The sequence below is a fragment of the Carica papaya genome, chromosome 1 (genome assembly GCF_054855325.1).
Source record: "Carica papaya isolate Zhongbai chromosome 1, ASM5485532v1, whole genome shotgun sequence".
NCBI lineage: Eukaryota > Viridiplantae > Streptophyta > Magnoliopsida > Brassicales > Caricaceae > Carica > Carica papaya.
Window position 1 is genome coordinate 20,173,744 of NC_142309.1, and position 20,185 is coordinate 20,193,928.

The 20,185-nt window shown below is 36.4% G+C and overlaps 1 protein-coding gene across 4 annotated transcripts; it reads left to right on the forward strand.

Annotated features, from left to right (window-relative positions):
• The first annotated feature begins 14,168 nt into the window (after nt 1–14,168).
• On the forward strand, nt 14,169–18,589 carry LOC110807851 (DNA binding protein). Of its 4 annotated transcripts, none has more exons than XM_022033126.2 (5): nt 14,171–14,471; nt 14,607–14,808; nt 14,902–14,988; nt 17,972–18,133; nt 18,268–18,407. In XM_022033126.2, exons 1-4 carry the CDS (start codon nt 14,248–14,250, stop codon nt 18,110–18,112), a joined length of 654 nt encoding a protein of 217 aa, XP_021888818.1. In that variant the 5' UTR covers nt 14,171–14,247; the 3' UTR covers nt 18,113–18,133; nt 18,268–18,407. The 4 variants fall into 4 exon arrangements, with proteins under 4 accessions (XP_088077477.1, XP_021888820.1, XP_021888818.1 ...); XM_022033127.2 differs by having other exon boundaries at nt 14,173–14,471; nt 14,613–14,808; nt 18,268–18,589; XM_088221351.1 differs by having other exon boundaries at nt 14,169–14,471; nt 17,972–18,278.
• Nucleotides 18,590–20,185: the final 1,596 nt, after the last annotated feature.

Sequence of the window (20,185 nt, forward strand, 5' to 3'; positions counted from 1 at the left end):
CTATTTGGGGGTGGAATGTTGTGCTGAGGGACAATTTTGTCCCTATTATTTGTTGAAAAATTGACCAGAACTGATAGGTGAACCTGGAGTCTTTGTTGGATACCACTGTTATCGGAACTCCACGTAGCCTGACTATTTTTCGGATATAGATTCTTGTTAGCTTATCTAAGAAGTTAGTCATTCTGATGGCCAAGAAATGAGAGAACTTGGTGAGTCGGTCAATAATTACCCAGATTACACATGTTCTGAGCACATCTTAGGCAATCCTATTACAAAATCTATAGTGATATGTTCCTATTTTTACTTCGAAATTGGTAATGACTAAAGTAGCCCGCCTGGGCGTTGATGCTATACTTTAATATGCTAACATACAAGACATTTGGAGACGAAATTGGTAATTTTTCTCTTCATCCCACTCTACCAGAATCGAGATCGTATGCTTTGATACATCTTGGTATTTTCGGGATGCACGGTGAACTTTAAATTGTGGGTCTCTGCCATAATATCCATTTTCAGTTCACTGTTATCTGGGACACACACTCTGTCCTGGAACTTGAGGAACCCATCGGCAAAGACTATGAATTATGAATTTACCTCATGATCTGTATCATTTCCGAGAGTTGGTAGGGTAAAATCAGTCAATTGGGCTTCATTTATTCTCTAAATCAATTTAAGTTGAAGAGCTAGATGGGTTAGGCATGTAACCCTCTTCAAATCCTAAAGTCGTATCTATTGCACAGCCCCTATTACCCTGCATTCATAAACCATTAAGTGAGCCAATATACCTGCACTTTTTATACTGAGCGTGTCAGCTACCACTTTTCCCTTGCTCGGATGATACAAGATCTTATAATCGTAGTCTTTGAGGAGCTCTATTTAATGCCTCTTATGCATGTTGAGATTCTTTTGGGTAAATATATGCTTCAAGCTCTTATGGTCTGTATAAGTATCAAAAGTCTCCCCATACAAGTAGTGGCGTTAGATCTTCAAGATGTGGATAATAGCGGTAAGTTCTAAGTCATGGGTGGGGTAATTCTTTTTATGACTTTTCAACTGCCTGAACCTATAAGCTATGACCTTTCTATGCTGCATCAGAACACAGTCCAACTCTAGGTAGGAAGCATTATTATACAGTGTGTACCTATATGTCGCACTTAGTAGAGCCAAAACTGGCGCGATGCTCAATTGCTTTTTGAGTTCTGTAAAGCTCATTTCACAGTCATCATTTCACTCAAACTTGACGTTTTTCTTTGTAAATCGGGTTAAGAGAGCAGTTAGGTTAGAAATTCCATTCACAAATCTGCGATAATAACTTGTCATTCACAAAAAACTACGAATCTCCTTAACCGAAGTTAGTTTTTGCTAACCCAGTACTGGTTTAACCTTCTTAGGATTCACTGACACTTCATATTTTAATATTATGTGCCCTAAAAAGATAGTTTGCTCGAGCCAAAAGCCACACTTGCTCAATTTTGCATACAGTTTCTTTTCCATGAGAACTTGTAAAACCTGAGTCAAGTGCTGAGCGTGTTCCTCTCTACTATTTGAATATACCAGAATATCATGAATAAATACTATGACGAACTGTTCAGGAGCTGTCTAAAAATCATGTTCATCAAATCTATAAAAATAGCTGACGTAATTGTTACCCCAAATGATGTGACTAAGAACTCATAGTATCCGTACCAGTTTCTGAAGGCTGTCTTAGGAATGTCCTCTGCCCTAATCTTTACTTGATGGTAACCCAAACAGAAGTCAATCTTGGAGAAAATCTGAGTACCCTGTAACTGATAGAAAAGATCATCAATCCTAGAGATTACTTGTTTTTTATTGTGACTTTGTTTAATTTCCTTTACTCAATACACAACCTCAGGAACCCATCCCATTTTCTTACAAACGTGACCAGCACCCTAAGGAGATATACTGTGTCAAATGAACCTATTATCCTGTAATTTTTAGATCTAGTTTCTTAGTTTTTCTATATCTACACGACTCATACGGTAAGGGACAACTGAAATGGGTTAGGTGTCAGGTTGAAGATCTATAGTAGACTCAACTTCCTTATCCATCGGCAGTCCGGGTAATTCATCAGAAAATACATCTAAAAATTTTCTGACCACAGGGATCTCTTGAATATATATATTTTTTTAAGCTTGCCTAATGTAAAAAAGAACAATTGAGTTAAGACATCATATAAACAATACAGTTACTATGAGGGAATAATATCTAAAACTTTTATTAATTTATAAATGACTTTTCGTTAGGAAGATCACATGATTCTTATGAAACCAATCTACAGTAGCGTGATATGCCGCCAACCAGTTCATTCCCAGAATTACATCAGAATCTCCCATGTTTATTACTATCAGGTATATACTCTTTTTTGTTACATGCTATTTTTACGTTGCAAATTTTGTATATGACCTCCCCTAGTAGTGTCTCATTCCTAGGGGTAGACACAAACAACACATAATTAAGATTTTCAGGTAACGCATTCAAATTATTTGTAAAAGCATGTGAGACAAAAGAATATAAAGCACCAGTATCAATCAAAATATGTGCAAGGTGATTACAGATAGTGTACATACCTTATATCACGTCTAGATTAGTTTTAGCATCTTATTGGGTGAGGGTGTAAACTCTGCCTTGGATGGGAGGTCTAGCCTGATTTTGATTTTGCAGACACTCTCTCTCGTAGTGCTGGACATTTCCACATATACGACATATATTGTTGAGGTGATAGCAGGGTCGGTCTCCATGATCTTTGCTATAGTGCTGGCAAGTCCTACCGTGTCCTGTTACTGGAGCTTGAGAAGGAGCTTGAGTCACAGGTCTAGGTCACTTGTTCTTCTAAATCGGTGCAGTAGATGCTGGCTTGCGGTGTGGAACCGGGAGTCTGGAATTATCCACTACTAGAGGGAAGATATAAAGGTTTCTCTCTATTAGTTGCACCTTGACCATAACTACTGAGTAGGTGTTGAGCTCGAACACATACAGTTGTTGTCTGATATCAGAATGGAGGCCCAACTCAAACTTCCTTACCTTTATACCTTCATCCATCATACTCTCAGGAGAGTACCGACTTAACTTTAGGAACTTTCGGGCATACTCAGACATTGTCATCTCACCCTAGATCAAGTATGCAAACTCTATTTCCTTCAAATACTGAAGATACTTTGAGAGGTACTCTGCATTGAAGGCTACAAAAAACTGTTCTCAAGTGATTGGAATGGTCAGAGTAGCTTGCTTCAACTACTACTAGCAACCTGTCTTATCCACTAATATGTAGGTGGCAAGTACAACCTTTTATTTGAAAACCACCACAAAAGTTACGAAGACCTTATCTATCTCTGCTAATTAGTACTCGGCCTCTTCGAAAGAGAATACATTTGTAAAATTAGATGGGTTTAATCTCTTATACCTCTAAATATAGCCTGAGTCTATCAAAGGTGGAACTAGGTCCAGTTAAAGAGGAACTGAATTATGCTAGAGAGGGACTGGGTGACCCTGTAATGGCACCTAGTTGTATGGTGGAGGCACTGAATTGTACTATGACGGTGCCGAATGATATGGTGGAGGAGTAGGGTTGTATCGAGGTAGTACTGAATCTTCTCGTTGTAGGGGTGGCTCATACTATGACAGTGGTGGAGAGTCAAGCAGCTCCCTCCTCTATTCCCGAACCTACTGGGCGGAGATAAGTCTCTTTAGTATCTTGAAAAGTTGATTGACATCCTCTCGAAGCGACTCATCCTAAGCTACTCGATTTGGTGGGGGCCTTCATCTCCTCATATCCTTGTACCTGTATTTCACAAGAAAAGGTTGAGTCTCGGGTTATATTTGAGTGATTCAAATCTTTATGCAAGGAATGGTTCTTCGAAACGTGACTCTAATAACAACTGTAAAAGGTCAAAACTAAAAAAATGAAAATATCGAATTACATCAACTATAATTGGAAGTAATTTATAATTTAGAGTTTACGTTCCTTACACAATAAATCAGGATACCCAATAAGATTATGAGAATGTCCTTTTATAAAAGTTCAAAATAATGGAATAAATAATTAAAATAAAGTGGAATGAAATCTTATAAAGTTAACCTCCGCTGGGCAACTTTGATGGGGTTCAGGAGATAACTTTTATTCGCAACCCTCCTGTTGTTTAGGATCTAGATCTTGATCGTCCTGATATGAAATTGTTAAATAAGGGGAATGAGTTATACTAGTATAGTAAGAATATCACAATTAACACTATTATAGAAAACAAAAGGTTGGTAAAAAATCGCTAAACAACCAATGGAGCCATTGCTTATTTTTCAATAAATTCATTTAACTTAAAAACTGTTATCTCATATTTATCCTTATGAGTTTTCAAAATCGTCCTATGAAAATAATAACTTGAATAATATTTTAATTACATATTTAAATGAGCAACAACAGCAAACTAACCTGCTTACCAGTACCTATAGGGGTTCATAGGGATATCCCCATACGCGTGAACTCAATATCCAAATTTTTGATTAACTGACCGTTTTCATACCCCATCCAGTATAAAGGTAAACTATACCTCCAAACTCTTTCTGGTACGGGACTTTTCAGAACCGTTCGATTGAGATAATATCTACAGTAGGGTTTTCTCTATGTATTGGATCCGTACACCCTTCATTAGGGTACTTAATAAGCCTTTTATATATAGATCCACATCATCAACCAATCACAAATCACATACCCACATCTCATTTTTTTACCAATCATCAGTAAGACATGCAAATAAACAACATGTAAATTAAGAAAATATTTATTTCAATCAAAAGGAAAATAAGAGAAACAGTTAGGCAATCAATACTGAGAGGGCAATAAATCCATAAATAAAAGTACATGTGGAAAATCAATAAATATATCCTACCAATGGATAAACAGTATCGACAAAATAGATAATTTTGTACTGACTAGTTACCGGCTCCACTGGCGACCTATAATTAATTTTAGAGTTTTTTAACTTTCACAAAATACAACGTTATTAATTATTAAACTTCAATTTACCATAACGGGGAGAAGAGTGAGAGATTCTTACCCCGGATCGATGTCTTTACTTTTCACTGCACCTCTTGATGGTTCTCGGATTTCTTGAATTTTTTCTATAGAAATTAAAAATATGTATTACATATATAAAAATACCCCCAAAAGGCCAAAATAAGTGTTTTAAAACTTTTTTGGCCAATTTAGGATTTTGGTACCATGGCGCCGCCGTGCTTTAGTGCTACCCTGCCGCCCATAGTTACAGTTCTTATTGACCTAGCTGTTTTCGACTGGTTTTGGCCAGTTTTATCTGATTTTGTATGGAAACCTACGAAAAATAAATTTAAGGGGCCTCTATCGGCAAGAAAAGGGAAACACTGAGACCCTACCAGTGGAAGGGTCTTTGGGTGCAGCGGCTCCGTCGTTACTCCTTTGCAGTCAGGGTGTTTCTTCGGCTAATTTACACTAGAAAGAAACGAGGATCACAATAGTTAGAGAACCGAAGAGAACAAAAAACGGGAAGGGGGTCATCGGAGAGGTTTTTGGGTTATGACTACAGCAGCTCGGTTGAGTTTCGCTCATATTTTTTGGCTCACCCACTGCCCTTTTTACTCTGATATGGGTGTGGGGAGGTTCGAAATTCAATTCTGAGTAGAGGGAGAAATATTTTACCTTTTTCGGCATCGTCGATGGCTCTAGTGCGGCGGCGATGGTGTCCCTCCAGCGATTGATCTTCCCTCCAACCACCCTCCTTCTTCTTCTCTGATCAGGGTTGTCAGCTAGGGTTTTGGGGCCGACTGATCTTCCCCTAATCCTGGCCGTTCATTCTCGTCGATATGGAGCAAAGAGGACCGTCCAATTCGATGCCTATTTAGTCCAATACATGTGCAACGTAAAAAGCCCAAAATCTTAAGAGAATGAATATTTATTAAAATAAAGGAAACAAATAATAATTAGGGTTTACATTCCTTACATAGTAAATTAAAATATCCAATAGGGTTACGAGAATGTCCCTACTACAACAGCTCGTAAAAAGAAGTAAATAAATAATTTAAAACAAATAGATAAATCTCCTAGGGGTTAACCTCCACTAGCTCTTGAAGGGATTGGGGAGGTAAACTACTTAAAACCTTCTTACTGATCGAAATCTGGATCTTGGTCATCTTTTTCTGAAATGATTAATAGAAGAGTGAACTACACTAGCCCAGTAGGAATATCACACTAATCACTGACACATAAAATAAAAGTTGGTAACAATTACAAAATAACTAATGGAGCCTTTAATTTAAGTGAATTCATTTAATATCAAAACTTTATTTCCATACTTACTGTTACAAGTTTTCAAAACTGTAACACCCTGTTTTTTTTTTCATTTAACGGCGCAATCTAAGACAATCCCATGACCCAACACGCAAGTCTCATACCAAATCAATCACATACAAAGAAACTTGTCCACAATTCATTATTCAAACTCAATGTAAACTTACAATCCTATATATACATCACAGGGTAAGACAATCTCATACATCTCCAGCAGACATTAACCATACTAATATAAACTTTTACACACTACAATCCGCCCACAAAGATAATCCTTGCCTGTGGCGCTATAGACTAGGCTCGGAAACCAGTAACTCAAATCCCGACTCCATTCCTACTTCATCTGTTAATGATAAAAAGTGAGTTCACATAACTCAATACGGTAAAAATCAAGTTGCAGGTATAATATACAATAACAAGAAATTCAGTATGTCTATATGCATTTCATCTACACAACCTAAGCCATACCTTAGAACCACCCTAGAACTAGTCATCTTTAACTTACCCCGAAACTCTAGTTATGGTTACCAGTAGCACATACAACAATAGAAAATCCAATATTCCCATAAGTACCCTATCTATATAACCTAAGTCCTGCCTTAACACCACCCTAGAACTATACTAACTCAACTTGTCCCGGTAAGTTAGTTATATTGCATATCAAACGTGACCGCCTTCCGAAGTCACACCATGAGCACATGTTCTCACTCATCACCAACATCGGTGACCAACACTCAATCTTCTACCTCTCAACCCCTAATAGGCCACACATACACACATAGATACCATTCTCTCAAGTCACCAACATCGGCAACCCAATCCCTTGTCCGTCGGGGTCTCCCGACCATCACCACTATCAGCGATCAACTTACTTTTTCTAGGTAGTGACACCAATATCGGCGTCCCCCAAAGCTACCACTCAAGGACCACACCATCCCGTACTCGCTTCATCATGTTATCTTGAGACTCCCCTATTCCTTTACCCGGTATACCGACCCTACACACATCTCCCCGTATGACACACACTAACATTTCACACATATGCCGGTAATGTTCCCTCGCCAACCCTTAAATTTACAGAAGCTATACCAACCTATATCTAACCCACACACTCACACCACACAACTACCAACACACCCCTACTCCTATACCTTAAACCACGCCTTACAGGACTCTCATTTGCTTTCCCAATTTCTAGCATCTATATTCTCCTCATATTCTATACCTACCTCTCCCTACAATCATACTGCGCCTCTCCCCTCACCCAAATCTCTTCATACACACCGAACTTCTCTTCCACAGCCCACTCTATTGCACAGTCATGAACTCTCCTCTCTCTCACGGACCTCACACCGCACTTTCCTTCTTCTTCTACCTCCCACGGCCTATTCAAAATATCTCAACTCACACAATCACCATCACCAACACTCATCCCTCTCACGGAACACTCACCGAATGCATTCTTCTTTCTCTCTCCTCTCGCAGCCTCCTCCGCGCACCCCGCTCGCACACACACAAACTCTCCTCGCCATCCTGGATCTCACTCACTCACCAACCTCCTTGTTCACTCTCTCTTCCCGCGACCTTCACTATGTGCTTACACTCATTTTACACAAAACATCTACTCTCTCCCACGGACCTCTCCTACTCTCCAACGTCTTCATCTGCTCTCTTTCCGCGGCTTCCTCCGTCAACGTCTCCACTATTCAACCTGCCATCCACACCGCCTATCTCTACATCTCAGTTCAGTCACTCTACGTACTAACTAAAACCTGGATTTCTCAACCTAAAACCAAAATTTCGAAATCACACCACACCTATACAAAAACTCAAAATTTTTTTACCGTACCTCCTATCTCCATCTTCCTTCCTCCCGTAGCTTGCACTGTTCTGGTCCTCCTTCCTGTTCACTCTCTTTTTTCGTTTCTCTCCAATCTAGCTCCTTTCTTTCTCCCTCTCTCGAACCTTCTTTTCCTGCCCCCGATCTCTCCCTTCTCTGTTTTCTTTCTTTTCCTCTGTTTTTTTTCTTTTCCTTTCTTTTTTTTTCTTTTCTTTCTGTTCTTTCCTTTTCTTTTTTTTTCTTTCCCTTCTCCTATTTATACCCCATCAGCCTCTCATCCTGCCCGTCCATCTCACCTCATCCCAACCGTCCATTTCCCCCTTCTCCAAACGACGTCGTTTTCTCCCCCTCTTCACCAAACAATGCCATTTCACCCCTGAAATTCCCACCCTACCTATATATCCATACATACATACAATTTTTTTTTCTTTCTTTCCAGTTATTATAAAAACTAACCTATAAGACAAACACCCATATAACATTTATAATTTCATATATAAGTGAGTAAAGTCAGTTATTCTCTATTTTTACCTACTTACTCGTAAATCTAATGTCTAGATTTATCAATTTACCCGACTCTCCCTATACCCTGTTTGTTCCCATACCCCGTCCTGTAATAAACACCAAACACACGATCACCTCGATACTTCATCAAGTATGAGGGTGAACTATATCTCCTAACCCTTCCGGTGTGGGACTCCTCAGCCCCATTGGGTTGAGGTATTATCCACGGTAAAGTTTTTCTTATGTACCAGGTTCGTCCACCCTTTTCCAAGGTACCCAGTAAGCCTTTCAGATATAGATCCCCATCAACAAATAATCACTAATCGCCTACTAAAATTTCATTTTATATTCATAGATCAATCAAACGACATTTAAGCAAACAATACATTTTTTTTATACCTTAACAAATAAGAAACGTAATTAGGATCTCTATTTCAAATCAGTCAATCAGGTAGAAATCATAATCAGGCAATCAATAATAAGAAAACAATTACATATAATAATTTAAATCATACGGCAGAATAATAAACAATTTACACAAAAATAAATAAACACAAACGTGTTTAGGGCCATTGTACACTGACCAGTTTTTCGACTCCACGGTGACCAGTAATTATTGTTAGGGTTTTTTCTAATTTTTACAAAATACAAGATTACCAATTTATTAGACCTTCATTTACTGTAACAGGAAATAAGGTGAGGGATCCTTATCCGGATCGGTATTTCGACGCGCTGTGCTATCCATTACGTCCCCTTATGGGCCCCGAGTTTTTTGAATTTTTCCTATGGAAATCAAAATATTCATCATGTACCCAAAAAAATCCCAAAATACCAAAATCGGTGTTAAAAAAATTTTATAGTAAATTTTAGGATTCCAACATGACGGTGGTTTGCCTCGGCCTGGCCGATTTTATATGTATCCATACGAAAAAATATGTTAGGGAGCCTCGGTTGGCCAAAAAAATCAAAAAAATCAAAACTTATCGGCAGGGGCTCTCCAGGTGCGACAGCTCCGTCGATCCTCCTCCGCGGCTGGGGTTCCCCTTTGGCTAACTTGAACCAGAAAAAGACAATGAACACGGTGGTCAAAGAATTGCGTGAAATAGGAAATAGGAAGGGGGTCATCTGAGAGGGTTTCAGGTTTTGGCTGCGGTGGCTCGAGTGAGCTTTGTCTGTGGTTTCTAGCTCACACGTCGATCCTTTGGCCTGAATATGGCCACAGGGAGGCTCGGGATTGAGTTTCGAGTGAGAAAGGAGAAAATTTTACCTTTTTTAGCAGTCGGCAGTGGCTCCCGTGTGGCGGCAGTGACGTCCCTCTGGCGACTGGTCTTCCCTCTGACCGCTTCTTATTCTTCTTCTCTGGCTAGGTGTTGGTTAGGGTTTGGGGCTGACTGAATAGAGGTTTAAATACCTTTATTCCCTCTTATTCGGGCCATTCATCCGTGTCGATGTGGATGAGGAGAGTTGTCCAATCATTGCTTGTTTAGACCGATTGTATGGGCAAATCTGTGCCGTTCATCGTGATTGATCTCGTCCGTTCGATCGTGTCTAAAGAGAGAATGCATCTGAGCCATCCGTGCGTGTGGGATGTGATCGAGCTTGTCAGATCGTCAAGCATGCAGATAACCTGCATGGCCTCCCGTGTGGTGTAACGGCCCCGAAAATTTAAAATGAAATGTATATTAAAAATATCAAATGCGGAAGCGAAGTCAAAATTTGAATAACATCCCTTACACTAAAAACCAAAAACGTGCTCACAAAATATAAAAGATCAAACTACCTAAAGGAGAAACTTGAAAGTAAAAGCTACGAATATGACTATGGAGTCCTTAGGCGTCCCCTTCGTCGTCCTCCTGCGGAACCGGCTCGGGAACGATGTCCTCTTGATCTGAAATGATTAAATAAGGAATGAGCTACACTAGCCCAGTAAAGACATCACGATATCTCACCGTCACGGAGGTAAAGGTGGGTAGAAAACACAAAAAAGACCAATAGAGCATAATTTACAACAAATCCCTTTATCAATAATAAAACCTTTACCACTCACTTACCTCGATAGAATCCATAAAACAGTGTACGAAAGCAATAACATCATCATCATCATGAAATCATATATAAATTGTATAACATAATACTTATCAAGCATTTCATAATTCAATCGTTATACAACATATTTTCCTCATTTACCAGCCCACTAGTATCCATGGGGATCATAGGGGTCCCGCTATCCGTTAACCCTTAACACTTGAAATCAGATTCCAGGGCCGTCCCCATACCCCGTCCGGTATGGGCGCTAAAACTATAAACCTCATTACCCCGTCCGGTATGAGGGTGAAGCGGGCCGTCCTCATACCCCGTCCGGTATGGGAGACCACAATCCCGGTAGGGTTCCCTACGGACCCGGTCCGTCCACCATCTCCCAAGATATCTAGTCAGGCTGACCACATTATACAATTACCCATTTACATAATCTTTCATTCTCTTTTCTCTCAGTCAGCATCATCAATCCACATACAAACAAGCAAAACGGTAATTTATGCCAAACAGACAACATACAGCATCAACATCCTAGTCATTCGATCCATAATCAGTAAAACAGTAAAATATACACACGAAACTATAAAATGAAAACATCAAACCTCATACTGCATTTAAAACTGTAAAACAGGCCAAATAACAGTTAACCGACAAACACACTAGACTCGGGCTCTATTAGCGACCTTAAGCAATTTTCACACATTCGTTGATTCATGAAATACCGTTTTATCATTTATTGAACTTTAATACCGTGATAGGAGATAGGGTGAGGGGTCCTGACTTGTTTAGGGGTCCGAACACGGCTTTACAGTGCGCCTACAAGCTGTCCCCAATTTTCCCTGAATTTTTTTCCCGGAGAACTGAAACGCACTACTGGTACCTACACGTGTTCCAAAAAAAATCCCAAATTAGGTCCAGGGCCCCCTTTCGGCCAATATCGCAACTCCGGCACGGCGGCTCCGCCGTGCTCCGACGATTCGCCTCGGGTTGGCCGTTTTCGGCCGAATTTGGCCACACTCGCATTGGTTTCTGTAAATAAACAAACCTACGGCCCTCGGGGGGCCAGAAAACTACGGAAAACCGAAGCTTACCGGCGGCGGTGCTCTCGGGTGCGGCGGCTCTCCGGCGAGGTTTGTCTTTTGGTGATTCGGCTCCGGTCAACCTGTAGAGAAAAGAATGGTGATCACGGTGATATAAAAATTGCATCAAACGGAGGCCGGGAAGGACCTCATCGGAGGCAAAAACCAAGGAGGGGCGCGGCGGCGCCGCTGGCTTTCGGCCGTGTTTTCCGGCCGTTTGGCCGGGATTTTGGCTCCGATTTGGCCACAGGAGAAATCAGCGTGGAAAAACGAGTCGGGGGTATGAAATTTACCTCGATCGGCGGTCGAAAATCTCCCCGGTGCGGCGGCGGGTGGCGGCGGCCGGCTTTTGGTTCGTCTTCTCCGGTGATGGCAGGCGGCTAGGGTTTGTGGTCTGGTGTGGGGGTTCTATTTATACCCTTTTGCCTTTTGATCTTAACCGTCTATTTTGATTTAATATGAGTCGTCCGTTTTTTATTAAATCTGGGCCGTCCGTGCGATTAAATCTGGGCCGTCCGTGCGCGCGATTGATATGGGCCGTCCGATCGCGCGCACGCGGATCGCCAACGTGGTCCGTCCCCGGTCGACGTGGTTTTGCCACGTGGCAGGTCCTGGTTGGCCAGGACTGCTGACTGAGTCTGCTGACGTGGCTGCTGACGTGACGCGTTTTTTTTTTTTCCCCTCTCTCCGGGCATTACATGTGGCCTTGATGTCAGCGTATTTTGTCACACAACATGCTCCGGTTCGTCGTGACTACTGACCAAGCCGTCCTACATGACCGAATTTCTCCTTTTTGCAATTTTACCTCATGTTTTTAAATTTTCTTTCAAAAACAGTCTATTTAAAATTTCACCAATTCTTCCCAAAATTATTTTTAATTTCGTTCATAATTCGTTTTTTTTTAATTCAATCAAATTAAAATAAAATATATTTTCAATTATTATATATATATATTCATAATCTGTAAATATCATCTCATATTAATTTTTGGAGTCGGGTATTATATAAATATTAAAAAAAAATATTATAAGATAATGTTTCTAGAGTAGAATGTTCAATTAATTGAATTTCTAACTATTATTTTTAGAACATATTTTTCTACTATAAATTGTACTAATCATTTCTTAATTTATAATTTATACGTTAATTCGTTTATAAAAAAAATATAGATTTAAAATTAGGTCATACTACTATATATGTTTTTATTTTAAAATCGTTTATGATTTATTATGATTAGTACATATTTATCATTTAATTATAAATATATGAATTTTTATTCAAACAATTATTATTTTTAAAATCAACTATGAACTATCTTCAAACGTGGGCCAGTTCAATAATTTTTCAAAACAACAATAATTATTTTGTGAATAAAATGCATTCACTATAATAATGACAAATTTTGATAATTCAATGCATTGATTAAAAGAAACTTATAACGAATTATACCTAATTATATTAAACTAAAGGATAAAGCTGATTTTAAAAAATAGTATATTAATTAGATAGAAGTTGATATTTTATAATTGTATTATTGATTTACTGTGGTTAATTTTTAAATTTTAATTTAATTAATTTAAAAATTTAAGACGTTAACATGTTAATGGAATTACAATAATTTAATTAAATTACGTTTCAATAAATTTATTATATTTTTAAATAAAAATAACATTTATTGACGATTAGATTTTATTATATGTAATAATTATAACGAGTTAAAAATTTAAATTATTATTTTTAAATAAATAATATATTAATTTGATTTGATTTTAATAATATGATGAATTCAATGCATGCAAACTTTAATCAATAGTAGGTCTTAATATTTCCTATAGTTTTAGTTGAATATGATGCTATTTGGCTAGTTATTGTCAAATCAATATTTTATAAACAAATAAACATGTATTTTTTTAATATATATCACATGAAATTAAGAGATAAATTATTATTTTTTCTTCGACTTATGTGTCCTGATTAAAAGAAAAAAAATAATGTAAAAAATATTCGTGGTATACTAAAAATTCAACATATAAAATATAATAATTATTGATGAATACACACATCAATATGTACTATTAATAAATAACTATATTTTTTATAAACTATAATTTTAATAAAAATCTTAATTAATTATGTACATATTATAGTTTAAATATAAAATTATAGTTAATGGAAATTTACTTAGATAATTTATTTAAATTTCAAATTAATCAAATTCAAATGGGACGGTCTTACTAATAGTTTTAACGGGCCCCATAAAACTATAGGGAGTAGAATAATTGGCCCAAGCTAATAATTAGAAGAGCCCATTTCTGAAGTTTCAGAAAATGAAAAAAAAAAAAAGAAAAAGAAAAATTCAAAACCAGTCATGAATAAATATTTAAATAATATAAAAGATGCTTTGCGGGAAGAAGACTGCTTTCCGGTGTTGATCTCTGTTGGTTAACAGTGAAATGGATTTGGAATTCGATTGCTCGAATCTGAGTCTATGGAAGCAAGCTCTCTCTTCGTACCAGTCTCGAATAGAATCTCTGAACAAGCCAAAACTTCTATCCTTAGAAGAATTTTACCGCGAAAAACTTCAATCTCTAATTCACCGACGAAACCCTAACCCTTACATCACCACTTCCGAGCTCTCCCAGCTTATGCAATGGAAACTCACTCGCGGAAAATGGCGGTATGCTCTCTCTCACTCTCTTTCTCTCTCTCGCTATATGTATGTAAGTAAGTATGTATGTATGTATGTTTCTTCTACGAGTATGTGTAGTTACATTACTTTCAGACTCAGTAGATTGTGTTTTACTTGTATGAGATTAAGGCCGCGTTTGTTGGATTTCGTATCGGCTCTGGATGAGGAGTTGGTGAAATCATCTTCTCAAAAGGCTTTTGAATCTCTGCCGGATATTTCTAAAGCTGTGAACGAGCTTACGTTGCTCAAGGGGGTGGGTCCCGCGACTGCCTCCGCCATTTTGGCTGCTTACGCGCCCCACCTGGCGCCATTCATGTCCGACGAGGTAAAATCCAAAATGTGGCCATTCGTTTATCTTGTAGTTTCTCATTTTTTATAGCATACTGAACAATAAATTCCTTAATTATATGATGAAAAGGCCATGGAGGCAGCTATTGGCAACTCAAAAGATTATTCGCTGAAGCAATACTTGTTTTTTGCTAGTAAACTACAGACAAAAGCGGAGGTTAGTGATTTTTTTTTTTAATTTAAATTTCATTAACTGTACGATCAATGAATATGTTGTCTTTTGTGTTACTTGTTTCTCTTGTATTTGTGTCGAGGAAGGGGATGATTGGATAAGGAAATATGTTAAAGTGATCAAGGAGTATAGATGAATTGGAAGTTTTCATAAATGTGATTGGTTCACTTTTTAAATTATGTTTTCATAGGTTTTTAATAGACGTTTGAATTGGACCTATCATAATTGCAGGGCTTTGCTTCTGATAATATTATAATTGCTCCTGGATAATGATCCTGATGGGTGTTGAAAAGTGATTTAAAATGAATTATTGTAGGGAATGGAATATTATTGTTGAAGTCTCTGGGAATGAACCCTGTCTTCTTGTGTTAGACATTAATCTATAATGATTCAGAATGGATTTTACTCATGAGATTGTCACATCACATATCGTAGGGGTCCAGTTCTCCATTCTTTAAAGGCCCAGTCAGTGTATTTATTCCAACGTCCGATAACATCATTGACATGAAATTTTAAGTATTTAACTAGTTGATTGTCATGCCGAGAATAATTTTCCGGATGAACGTTGAGAAATGTTGTTTTTATTAATGTCCTGTACCATTATATCAATAATAACTTTTTTTTTAAAGAACATGATACCGATAACATGTGGAGCATAGAACTTGGGCCTATTTGTTTAGGTATGGGGACCCAGAAATACTTTTTGTTTCATTTTTTTGGCTGATCTAGCAAATTTCAATGTTATCTGAGAGGTTAAGAAGCCATATTTCTTCATTTTCCTTTCAGAAAGGACAGATTTTTTTGGGTTTTTTTTAATGTTGACGTATTTTGTAAAGCTTACAGAAGATGGTCGATTTTGTTCTTTCTTAAAGTTAAAATTTCAGAAAAACAAAATTTATAAACTGACCACCCTTTTCTTGTTAAGGGGTTACTGCTCTTTGTAATTTAGGGCAATGGATCCCAGCGTATAGCCTTCCCCACCATACTTGGTGGAGAGTCATGGGTTGTTTGCTTATAAATTGAACTCTTTATGGTATAATGCAAACCCGGTAGTCTCTGTGATGGGACTTAGGGAATAGTCTCATGGACTCATGGTAGCTTGTTTATGTTACATATTTTGTGTTTATCTGAAATTAAACTTGCCAAAGGGAGGAGAATGATACTACTTCCCATTTCATCTATCTCCTATTTTTGTAAACATGGCCCTTTAATTTCAACTGCTCCATTTGTAGAGTCATAAATGACGAACTTATTGGGTGAAGTTGTGATTAATCTTTGAATTTAGTTCCTATGAAGGTTCTAGATGCTGATTACTCTGAAATCTTGTGCATTTGAAAATTAATAAGTAGGAAACACTTTCTTTTGGGCAAGGAGTATACCACTTCAAAACTGGTAAAGATGAAGATTTAACTGTGTCACAATTTTACGGCTGATCATGGCTGGTCAATGAAAAGTCATTTTGGAAAGGGTTGTCCCGTAAATGATTTAGATATATCTTCTTTATTACAATATTTTATTTCGGGGAACTGTGTTTTCTAATTTTTCAGACAAATTTATTTGCTTTGATGATGTTGAATTCAATGCAATTATAAGGTTCTGTAGCTCAGCAGTTATTTTTCTACTATATCCTGAACGTTAGCCAAATTTTATTTGGAGATTTGCGGACCACACAAGTATTTATTTATTTATTTTAATTTGATGACCTCATTTAGGAGACTTGATTTTCAATCTCAACTGATAGGAAACTGGATATTATTCATTTTCATTGACATGAAATTTATTGTTTCCAGATGCTAACGATGACGTGTTTTTGTCTGGCTTCCAGAAGTTGGTGGTGTGAGTGAGTCCTTAATTAACAGAAGAATAAATTTCTAAGCAACCTCCTTTTTCATAACATTATGTAGAAGGACGTCAATTTGGCAGAAATGGCAATTTGCCTACTATTCTCTGCTGGGACACCCCACGAATAACACTAGTTTTTTATATCAAAAAGTAGACTTACCATGTGAGAAGGAGGGTATTGTTTGTTTTTTTCCCTTTCTTAAGACTTCATTCAACTATCTATGATGTTTGGAAATGCAGCCAGTTGAATCTCGCTGTTCCATACTCATTAGAAGAAAAATTTACTGATTGATTAGCTCCATTAATTCTTGGATGAAGTTCCTTATAAGTTGTAGATGCTGACTACTTTAAAAATGTTATACGCATGGAAATCAAGAAAATTTCTCTAAGCTGGGAGGGGAATATAACTTTAGAGCGGTTAAAGACAATGAATTTCTGTTATTTCAAAAAAAAAAAGACGATAACTTGCTGAGTTAGTTCATCCATATTTTTTGTTGGCTTCGTGACTGCTTCTAGAATTAAACTTGGCAATCTGATGTTTGGTTCATTCTGTGTGATTGATCCTCCAGTCAAGCTTGCTAGTGCCCATGAGTGATGGAAAATCATTTTGGAAACCAGTTTTATTGAAAGTATTTAAATATCTTCAAGTGGAGATTTTTTTCTTGAAAAAAACTTCAAATGAAGATGCTAAAAATTTGTTGGAAAGATTTGCTATTAATTAGTAAATAACAAGTTTTACTTGATTTATTGATATTGCATTCATTTCTATTAGAAGGCTTAGTTGCTCAACTGTTAGTTTATGATATCCTAAATGGTAGCGAAATCTTATTTTAATTTCTTCCAGCAGAAGCAAAATAAGTTGATACCTGAACTGGGCATCAATTGTTGAGAGATTTAATGATGTATTTTCTTAAGAATCAAGCCATTTTCCTTGAACTGAAATGTGCATTACAGATGCTGGATGAATGCACCTTTATCTCGTTGCATATTTTATTTCAGTTTTGCTATCTGTAGCAATTCTACATTATCACATTATAAATAATCTTATTTTCAGATGAATTTACAGTCTACTACTCATTATTGCTGCCTCTTTATCTGGGGAAAATCTCTTTTTGCTTTTTTGCAGGAGTTAAGTTCTGAAGGTGATGTTTTCACGCCTTCAGATGTAGAAAGAGCGCTGTGGAGTTCTGCTATAGGAGCAAAGTTGCAATCCTCACAATCTGATACTAGTACTAACAAAAATACTAAGAGAAAGAGGAAACGTTAATCTTGTATCTGCCAATTGATGGTAAGATGTGTTAAGATATGAATTATATTTCTTTTTTCATTTTGATGGGCCCTTCACTTTAAGTTTACTTGAGGGGATAATCTAACTGAATATTTCTAGTTATTAATATAAAGCATCTTATGCATGATAAGTAGAAACCTCAGAAGCCGCAGTTAGAACCCTGTTTCTTTCGAATCCTGCTTCTTTGGAGCTTATGTGATAAAGATATCTCTGCAAAGGCTACAGTGACTTGAGAGGGTGAAATAGATTGTCTGTCTTTCCAGACATTTATCTTATATTTGTAAGATTGTTTCCTCAATTTCCAACACAGTAATTGTTAGTGAAGTGGTGAAGCTGTGTCTCTTCCACAATCTGGAGGCACCTGCATTTCAACTTAACACACTTATCAGCTCATAGGGTCTAAATGGACAATTGAGGAGAACTAGAGAATCAGGTATATTTGGTTGAAAGGCCTGATTTTGCTTCAAGAAATTGGAAATGGCGTGCCAAACTGGTAGATCTGTAGGAATGCTGCTCTTAGGTGGTAGACTGCAATTTTTGCTGATGTTAAGACGCATATCTTTGATGTAATCATACTTCTTTTTCTTTTATAAAAATGTAATTATACTTCTTATTAGGAAACTTCTTGCTTCTAAACAGTGTTTGAACTAGGAAAACCATAACCCATATTCACTTTGGGCCATTATCAAATGAACAATTGAGAGTGTCTTAATTTCATTATTGGCTTGTAAAAAAACAAATGGGTTCTAGTGCAATGATGGCCCAAGTACGTTGGCCCCCCTGATGGAGAAACAGCACATAGATGTGGAGCCAAAAACTTGAAATTCCCTTGTCAAATTACTATTTTTTTTTTCCCCTAACAACTTATTTTGGTAAGAGTATGGAACTATTACTCTTTAGATTCTAGTTTGTCTGATTATTTATTAGGAACTCGTTTGTAGATTTTATTTATTTTTTAATAAATAAAATTATAAAATTTAGTGTTTAAATAGTTTGAAATAAAATTGAGGTAATATATTTCTTGTTCTATAAAATCTCAATGAACTTTGAAAATATTTTCTCAATTTCGTTGGTAAGTATGAGTTCAAGTTTTGAATTTTAACCAAAAATAAGCATCGGCATACATAAACACTCAATTGAATTTCAAGTTATGCTTGTGTTCCCTAAGATTTTCATCACTATTCTTGAATACAAGAAAATAAATTGGACTTGTTTTAGGAAGATGGATTGAAAAATAAGCTTGAACTCAAGAGTTGTCTAACTTTAAATCTATAATTAAAGTATCATATTGCGATCTTGTGAACATAATGCATTTTTTTTTATTGTTTTGAATATTATATAAATCATTTAGTTTTTTTAGGGGTGACAATATGAGGTTGGAAACAAGTTATTGTTTTTAAGCAAATTAATACTCTATCATGTTTGAGAATTGTAATTTAATTTAAATAATTATTTCTTCAACTTATTTTTGTAACGTATTATTTTTTTTTAACAAAATATTGAATGAAATAGATCATGTCGCATTCTTAAATTATTCTCCCAATATCTTTAATTTCAAAATTCTAATAAAGTCACACAAATGGATGATACAAAAACATTAATTAATATTTCTGTAGCATTTATATGGTCATTAACGTAAATAATTATATAATTAACAATTTAGTATTTTAGTTGCTGAAAATTTTTATATTTTATTTAAATATAACAAATTTAAATTTTAATAAATATATAAAATTTATTATTTTATAAGTGTATATGAATTGAGGATAACTGACTTATAATATTAGATTTAGTAGAATTAATAACTTAATTTATTATTGTACTGTATGTGCTCTGATAATTAAATTGAGTTAATTATCAGCTATTTTATTATATTTTTAAATAAAAAAATATTATATAACCATTATATTTTACTAATTATAATAAATTAAAAATTCAAACTATTCTTTTTTGCCATTGAAAAAACGATGAACAGAGTTTTGTGCAATGTATCTGACAAAACAATTTAATTAAGAGATTTGAAATGATGAAAATTCGAATTAAAGCATTAAA

Excerpts from the sequence above, each read along its gene's own strand:
- LOC110807851 (XM_088221351.1), top strand. The coding sequence starts at position 14,248 with ATGGATTTGGAATTCGATTGCTCGAATCTGAGTCTATGGAAGCAAGCT. Across the intron at positions 14,809-14,901 it reads CGCCATTCATGTCCGACGAG|GCCATGGAGGCAGCTATTGG; the intron begins GTAAAATCCAAA and ends TATGATGAAAAG. Across the intron at positions 14,989-17,971 it reads AACTACAGACAAAAGCGGAG|GAGTTAAGTTCTGAAGGTGA; the intron begins GTTAGTGATTTT and ends GCTTTTTTGCAG.